Source organism: Pseudomyrmex gracilis, unplaced genomic scaffold (genome assembly GCF_002006095.1).
Source record: "Pseudomyrmex gracilis isolate BER0280 unplaced genomic scaffold, ASM200609v1 scaffold_29, whole genome shotgun sequence".
Lineage (NCBI taxonomy): Eukaryota > Metazoa > Arthropoda > Insecta > Hymenoptera > Formicidae > Pseudomyrmex > Pseudomyrmex gracilis.
In genome coordinates this window covers 466,784-475,528 of record NW_018020613.1, presented here as the reverse complement: position 1 = coordinate 475,528, position 8,745 = coordinate 466,784, and the positions used below count along the sequence as shown (strand labels likewise).

Below are 8,745 nucleotides of genomic sequence, written 5' to 3'. Positions count from 1 at the left end.
TCGGAAGAAGAATCAAGTCTTTGCCTGTCTTCCGTTTTTTTTTTTTTTTTTTTTTTTTTTTATTACTCTCGGAAAACGAAGAAACAATCGCGAAGTATCTCGCGAAACATTCTGATTATATCGGAATTTTTTTTTATCACCAGATATATAATTTTATTATCTTGTTCTCGTATATTTAAAATTAAAAAAACGAACACGTCGTAACACGCGCGAGATGATATTATTTCATTCAGATTGAATGTTTTTTATCTCTCGCTCGCTTTATCTCACACACGCGGCGACTTCTTTATTAAATCAGCCACTTTCGCGCGTAGTAAGTGTATCTAGCTGAAGTAATGTGTTAAAAGACAGTATATACCTGTGGAAACATATAATGAAAGCGCCGGATTTACCGTGAGGCTCGGAAACACCGTAAAGAAATTCACGTAACATCTCCGGGCAACTCTCTTTTACGAGAGTTCGCATTTGTGCGCGTGCATTTTTTTCTTTCTTCTTTTTTTTTTTTTTTTTGTTTTACGGCAGTTGGTTACTTCGAGATTCCGCTTGAATTTGCCGACGGCGAACGACTTCGGAAAGCTTTTAATTTCTAATTTGAAAGTCCCGCTTTATATCCTCGTTTCTAACACTTTTTTAATAGACACGATATACACCTTATGCTTTCATATATTATTTATCAAAGAGAGAGAGAGAGAGAGAGAGAGACAAAGAAGAAGAAAGAGAGACGATATTTGAAATATCGCGGGAAAAACATCGAAGATCTCGAAATAATCACCTAGGGTTGGGATTTCTCGAACGGGGAAGGGCTTTGGCAGATTCCGTGATAATCCGGTAAAGTCGCAACTCAAACAGTTTAAGTCAGAATAGTGGCCGAAGGGGTGATAGGTTGCGGTCGTTCGGAGGATGTAATGGGTGGGATTTAGGATTACGAGTGCAAGTGTATGTAACGTTCGGTCTAGTAATTTATCGGCTCGACCTCCCATTCTTATCGAACGTTATATCATCGATATTTCTCGCCAGGTGATAGTCGAATGTGTCGCGTCGTCAATATGCTTCCGCATTATGCGCGATTGTTCGAATTTAAAGGCACGTTTGTTCCTTTTTTTTTTTGTTTGAGACTATAATAATATCAAAAAGTATTTTTTATACTCGCAACGTTATTTAAAAAATACGAAGAGCGTACATCCTCCGACACTCCGCGCGTTCTGATTAATTGAACAACTACATGTTGATACATTTACATTGCCACGCACCGAGAGCGTTCCTTTGAACGTGTTTTTTTTCTCTTTCTCTTCTCAAGAGGATTATAAAAATTTCAGTCACGAGAGCTTTGAATTCACATCCTTTAAATTCGCAAAATCGACGCGCGCAGACGGGGGAGGCCTGATACAAGCGAGACGGAATTTTCGGAATATTCCTCCGCCAGGAAAACGCAGGGATGAAGCATGCGCGTATAATTTACGTGAGAGCACGTTCCGCGGCGAACACCTAAAATCTTGCTATACGGCGCGCGTGGAGCTATAGAGCGAGAGAGAGAGAGAGAGAGCGAGGAGGTAGAGCAAAAGGTAAGAGGTCTGAGAGACTGGACAGCGCGATAGCAATGCTCCGAGCTACGGAGCTACGATGTTGAGCGCCTTACTTACCGCGCTCGGTTACTGATAACCTCTCTTCCTTCCTGCGCTTCCCTTTCCACCCGTCGTCGTAACCCCATTCAGTATTTATGACCGGTAACTTAAATCGCGGAACGTCGTGATCATGAAAGATTGTTGCAACGTAGCCGCGCCGCGCCGAAATCCGCGTCTGGATCAAAAAACGGTCAGTTTTTTATGTATTTAGAGCAGACAAAAAAAAATGGCGGTGTTTGGACGTGCGAAATAATAAAAAAAGATTGTTTCGGCGAACGCCTTTGTAATTTCTTCGTACGCGCTTCGTACTCTCTAACACTAAGTGCGTCCTCCTTTTCTAAAAATGACTTCCTTAAGACAAAGCACAAAACTGACTTGATAAAAGAGCGAGATTCGGGAACGTCGGAGGAACAAAAGCGAGTGACGTTATCTACGACGGATGTGACTACAGTCGCCGCGCGTTGGGCTAGGATTAATTCTTTCCGAGCGGTTCTCGCAGAACGCGCACCGGGGATGGATCGCTCGAGAGACAGAAGGGTTAGAAGAAAGACTGTGCTGCACTGGGCTAGTCGGGAGAAAAAGTAGGGCAAAAGGGCGAGGGAGAAGGCCGGGCAAATCGGTTATCATCCCGAGGGGTTGCGCGTCTCGGATCCCCTTCATCTGTTTTTTCTCGTGTGACCGCGAAGTCTGTCAATGTCATCGATCATTTTCGAAAAAAAATGTTTTAACCGCGATCGTTTTCAGCTTTGTTTTTATTAATCAATAAAACCCGGCGAATTAATCGCGTTGAACACATAAATTTTGTGTGTGTATGTACTATATTTTACTGTCTGTGTTCGCACGTCAGACATCGAGTGTGACTTTTCAAAAGAGAGGCATTTATTTGCTGCCAAGAAATAATTGGAGCCCGTCTCTTTTTGCGGACACGTCCGTCCATCTCTCCGGCACACCTGTTGGTTGAAGTTGCATATGTGCGCGCTCATAATTTAAAATTAATATAAAACGTGTTATATTTTAAAATTATATAATATTTATGTAAATATATTATTTTATTTTTCTCTCTCAAGTCTTACTTTACGAAATTATTCAAAAAACACGTGGATTGTGTGCGTTTGATAATGGGTGTGTGTTTTGCGACGGAGTGGTGTCTACGTTACGTGTGATTGAAAATTATGAAAAGAAGTGAGAGAGTGAACAAAGTAATATTTGCAGTGCGTCAGAACCGATTTGTGCGTTATCGATTTTTAAGTCAACTTGATTACTGCAGTACCGCGATATACAATAATGTGCGGATGGATAGGCCATTCAACCGTGGACGCATTATTGAAGGCTATTGCGTCACAAAATTGATAGTGTACATGACGCAATGGGAAACACGATAATTTATTATTCGCATATACAACAGCAAGGTGTATATGTATATACAACGCAGTTGTGTAGCATTTTGTTTCTTTACGAGTTTCTCTGTTCCGTCACGTAGGTGCATTAACGCCGTTTAACAAAGTACGAAATTTTCACAGCGTTAATGCTTAATGCGATTACGGCGTTGTTTCTGCGCACGAACGAAATAATCGTGACATACATTCTCGCGCCGCTATCTAACAACGCGCCGCGCGCGCTCGTCGGATTTAAGCGCTCACTTAAAAATCACGCTTGCATTTCCAGCAAATTGCGCGACTTGGAGGAGGGACGGAAGGAGAAGGGAGGTGTAGTGTTTCCTACGTTGCGCGCAGTCTCATCGAAACGCGCGATTAAACCCGAATAAACGATCGCGAACGGAGGCAAAAGCATTTGCCGTTAAAGCGCGCGAGACCGCCGATTAACGTTTATTCCAATATTTTTCCTTGTCGTTTCTGCACGTCGCGCGGCGTCGGGTACGACCTCATTGAAGGGTTGGAGAAAACGCCGTGGAAACGCGCGGGGACTGATTATGACATTTACGAATACGTTGCAATAACGTGGAACGATAATGCCCGACGGTCATAAAAGACACGCTTGACTATTGTTCTTGTCTTTTTTATCTCTTTTTGGTTTTTTTCTTTTTTTTTTTTTTAAATGAAATTTCGCGTCGCCATTAAGCGCACTTTTTATTGCGAACTCCACACACGCGTGCGCGCGCGTTCCCGCGCTCGTCATTTGCGTTATATAATAATTTGGATTTGTTGGAGAATGGAAGTTTTTATTTCACAAAAGCCAATCGTATAATATGAAAGCCCGCATTTTACGCGCGATAATGGTTGGTAATTTTTATTTTATTTTCAGAATGAATTTTGTTTTTCTTTTTTTTTTGAGATGAATCAATAGATTATCAACAGCGCACAATATCTAAAATTAGTTCAAACCAGCTTACGTCATCACGAAATCGCATTAGGCTGCAAGTTAATTATAGAGGAATATTAAATTTCTGCAAATAGGTGAGAGAGAGAGAGAGAGCGCACGCGCGCGCTTCGCAGAAATACCGCAAAGAGGGTGGTTGTATCTTGCTCAAGCGCGATTTCATTTTCGTAAATGCGGAAACGTTAAAGGCGAGTCAGAAACATGTGCACAGTCGTATCGAGTGTGGATAGGAAAAGGTCCGGCGGTAAAGAGGGATGATACAGCCCTTTTCTCCCAATCTTCTCCTCGAGCGATGAAACTATAAAGCCACTCCTAGTAAGTTGTAAAATTGTAATAGCCTTCCGGTATTTACATAATGCTACGGCGTAATAAGTGGAACTCGGCGAGTTTCCATTATCATTCTGTGCCGCTATCCGCTCTTATCTCCGCTAACGACCCGAGGGGCTCCCGCTTTTCTCCCTCCCTCCTACCTTCTCGTGACTTATATTTTTCCACCTTATTCTTCGTCGGGTTAACCACGGGCGAAATAACGATTCACCCTGTCGTCTCCGCAACCCTATCTTTTGTCGGAGTATCGCCTTTGCAACAAAAATTTGACCGCTTATTCGCCTTGATTGACTTCGTCTGTTTTTTTGTTTTTTTTTTTTGGTTTTTTTTGTTTTTTTTTTATGTCCGAGAGAGAGAACGCGCGAATTTACTTCAGCGTAAGAAACTACAAGACATTATAGAACAACAACACGACTTCGAAGCCAAGTTTATTTATTGTTTTGCCACTCTGTCGTGCGATAAGAAAAAATGAAACATATAAAAGCGGATATATGTATTTTCTTCCACATCTCCGAGATAGCGATGTTACAAATTATGTCACTTGTTTTTGGGGGACGTGCAACTGTGTTGTTGTTATCGTAAATCGACAATAACAGTATTTTAGAAAAAGATTTCAGACTGATTATGAATCTCATTTGGTAGCGGAAAACACGAGGAAAGTCAAATTGAACGTTTTTTCGGTACAAATGGTAAAAAAAAAAGGAGGAGGAAACTGCAACGGCTTCATTCGAATAAGTGGCCTTCTTAGTTTAGATTCGCTTTCTTCGCTCTCCCATCGCTCCTCGGCTCTCCTCACTTTGTCCATCCATAATGTGCCATTCTTCTTTATCCTTAACTTTCTCTTTCTCTCTCTCTCTCTATATATATATATGTGTGTGTCTGTCTTTGCTATCTCTTTACGATGAGCTTCTCGCCGACGAAATCGGGACGAGTCGTTTATTTAATTTTCGTGATCCAGCTATTTTATTTTTATCTCCGAGACTTTATACACTTCGCTGATTAACCTACCTATCTACCTCGCGAGAGAAACGCGCACCTCTTTTATTCCCCTCCTGAGTAAGATGCCGAAACGAAGAGCGAGTTTGCATGAGGAAGGGTCGAAAGAGAGAAAGAGGGGTTGGCGGGAAGAGACGGGAGGAGAGGAAGGAAAGGAGAGAGGGAGGGAGGGAGGGTTCGGGAACGCGCAAGGGTGGAAAGACTCGCGTCCTTCCGGGGGTTTGCGTTACTCACCGGATATAGAGATGTCTAAGCCCAGCCATCACTGAAATTGCCAGAGTTTACTTCTTCCGCCCTTTCCGCCACGCTCCATCTCCCCTGCCGTCCCTCCTCTCCCTCCTTCCCCTCTCCTGTATCTCTTTCCACCACGATCGAGCTTTCCTTTTCTCAGTATGAAGCTTCCGCCCGTAAAATGTTCGACTCCTGCCTTTCATTCCCCGCCCGCGGCTTTATTACAATGCGATTGTATTATCAAGATTTCAAGACTAAAAGTATCGGTCTTTCTCCCGGGATATCTCTTCCTTTCAGCTTCTCTTTAAGCTCTTCGTATTAATCTACATTGTTGAGATGGTCGATTTCGCAGAGAAAAATCGATGGAGTCGTTCTTATCGAATTACCCGGCTGTTGCGATTGCACCTTCACGTATCTGTTATTATTTTCAATTTTGTTTTTTTTTTTTTTTATTCTGTACAAATTTGCATTTATACAAATTCGTGTTTAGCGTATTTTCACTTATCACACGAAGCACATAATCCGCCTTTTTTCATGTCTTCTTATATATATTTTACTATTCTGGTACACGATAGTTCTAATAAATACCAGACGAGCGGCAGTTCTCGAGTGCGTGTAGGCACAACGATGAAGGTCTGACGGTTCAATATCTCTGACGAGAAAGAGAGAGAGAGAGAGAGACGTGAGAAATATCGGAGATCGAAGATGTCAAGTTCGTCTACGTGTTCGCGCGCGGCCGCATTCGATATATTATAGAATCCGATATCGCGTTTTGGATCCGCCATGAGAGTGACCTTAAAGAATGATATCGCGTCGCTTGTCCCGGCGTGTGCTTCTTCTATATTTCTCGCAGTTTACGACGCGCACATTCGAGACGAATCCACGATAAAACGAGCATCCAGTAATATTCCCTTGCCATCTCGGCCGTGACCTTTTATAGTTGACGTCCGCGTTCTCAGGTTTCGTCTTTTAAAGCATTATCTGGTAACGCTCTCTCTCTTTTTTTTCTGTCTCTCTCTCTCTCTCTCTTTCTTCAGAAGCAGCTGTTTTTCTTCGCTTGTTTTCTTTATTTCCTTATCTATTTTTTTGTACAAACTTCGTGATTGGACTTCAAAGCGAGAATATCGTATGTGCCAATTTTGTTGCGCGACGAAAACTTTTTAAATTTTACAAGATCGAATGTCGCGAGCGAATTTCACAAGACGCTTCCGCGTGTTTACATATTGATAAATTATATCGAAACGTAAGTTCGGTTTACGCTGTTAATAATGCACCTGCGTCGATTATTTATGACGTTTCTCGTCGATAGATAGACAGGCACGGAAAGAGACACGAAAAGATAGAAGCGACGGAAGAGAGTCGTCTACCTGGAAATGTCGCGAAACATTCAGGAAGAAACGCGAACCGCTCACATTTGATAAATTCCTTATCATTTTCGTTGCCGCGCACGAAACGTGTCGCGTCGAAAATGTTATTCCCCTTTTTTTTTTTTTTTATTCGATACATTATCGAAGAGTTACTTATTTCTTCATTACGTTTCTATGTAAATGTTCATGTATTATTTGACAAGAATTGTCGCACTGTGGTAGAAAATCTTCGTGAATTTTGAAATATTATTACCTACTTTTTCTTCTGGTTTTTCTTGCAGATGGTGACGAGGACAAAGAAGATATTCGTCGGGGGATTATCGGCGCCGACGACGCTGGAGGACGTCAAAAATTACTTCGAGCAATTCGGTCCGGTGAGTAACAAAATAATAATAGACAATCTCTTATCGGATACACAGAGAGAGAGAGAGAGAGAATATTATAAAAGTTTTTTTTAACTTTTATCAAATTTTATCGCGTATTTGCGAATTTATGGAATTCGTATCGCGCGCACGATCAGATCTGCTACGCATTTTGTTGAAGTCAGTAGCAATGAGAACTGTATCATTGACAACTGTTACAGTCGGTTGTATTATCGATGTATCGCGCATCCTCCATCATTTCCTCTCTCTCTCTCTCTCTCTTTCTATCTCTCGCGCCCGTCGCAAAATCGAGCGACACTGTCGACGACTGTGATTCATGGGATTTACATTGTTTAGTACTTTTGCATATTTTATTGGCCATTTCGCGCGGAACGCTATTGATTTTTGGACGAACAAGTGCACTCATTTCCATTTACACGACGTCAACGGCGCGCGCGACAATTCTGCCTCGCTTGCAGTTCCCATGAATTTTGATCGTTATGGGTCATAACGGTGATACCGGGGTATCGCTATTTGGATTTTCAAAATGCGTGACATAATATTATTCACGTGCGAATGATCTCATTCACTCTAGTGCTCTAACTTGTTCATGGATTACAGAAAATACACGCGCTCATACAAGCGCGCGCGCGCGCGCGCACATCTGTTGACGTCAAAATTACATTGTAAAATCACGCGCGTATATATGTTGCGTAACCGACTGCGTCGTAACTGTCGTCTTTCTAATTGCAAAAATTCAATATCAATCCGGGTTGCTAAAATAATCCGTTGCGCGTTACATAATATGCGCGCTCACTCTCTTCTCCTCTCCCTCAGATTTCTTCATCTCGACGAATTTCGGAATCGTGACAATTTATCGAATTCGATTCGCCAGCCAGCCAGCGCGCGCGATGGCACACATACCGCACGCGCGATTTTCGATTCCAATTCCAACGCGGTTGCCTCCCAAATGGATTTTCACGAGGCAGTAATAATAAATGATTCTAATGGGCAGAGTAGAATAATAGTTATTAAGCGGGAAGTTTTCGGCTATCTCGTTTTGGACTAAAATCGTATCATAAAATTAACAGAATCGTCGGAGTTAAAGCGACTCACAGTTAAATAACGACCGTTATTTTCAGGATAAGCAAACCGGACTCTGTGTGTCAATGGGTTTATTTATGCTCGTCCGTTGTGTTATTATCGCGCTCATTGTTTCGCGCGCCAATGACGGGCGCCTCTGTTGAAAGTTTAACTTTTTATTTCGTTTCAATGCGAAAATTTAGCAGATGGAGTTTTTATGATTTTGTTTTTTTTTTCTACACTTTTTATTTTCCATTAAGGCGGTGAATCAGATTTCTTGTCACGATCAAATGCGCGCGTATCGCGCGCGGCGCATTAACGATCATAGCCGGGGCAATCACTTACAGAAGAATCGATGCCGCTTACCATCGATAGCGGGAATCGAGATATGGAGGAAATTTGGCAGTGCTGAATGGCTGC

General features: G+C 42.2%; 1 protein-coding gene across 6 annotated transcripts in view; it reads left to right on the top strand.

Annotated features, from left to right (window-relative positions):
• Positions 1-8,745, top strand: part of LOC109852420 (RNA-binding protein Musashi homolog Rbp6) — a 457,600-nt gene that overhangs the window by 317,658 nt on the left and 131,197 nt on the right. For all 6 annotated transcript variants that reach the window (XM_020423562.1, XM_020423560.1, XM_020423561.1 and 3 more), the window contains one exon: positions 7,162-7,254. In XM_020423562.1, the coding sequence (XP_020279151.1) occupies positions 7,162-7,254 (93 nt within the window). The remainder of the gene's footprint in view (positions 1-7,161; positions 7,255-8,745) is intronic.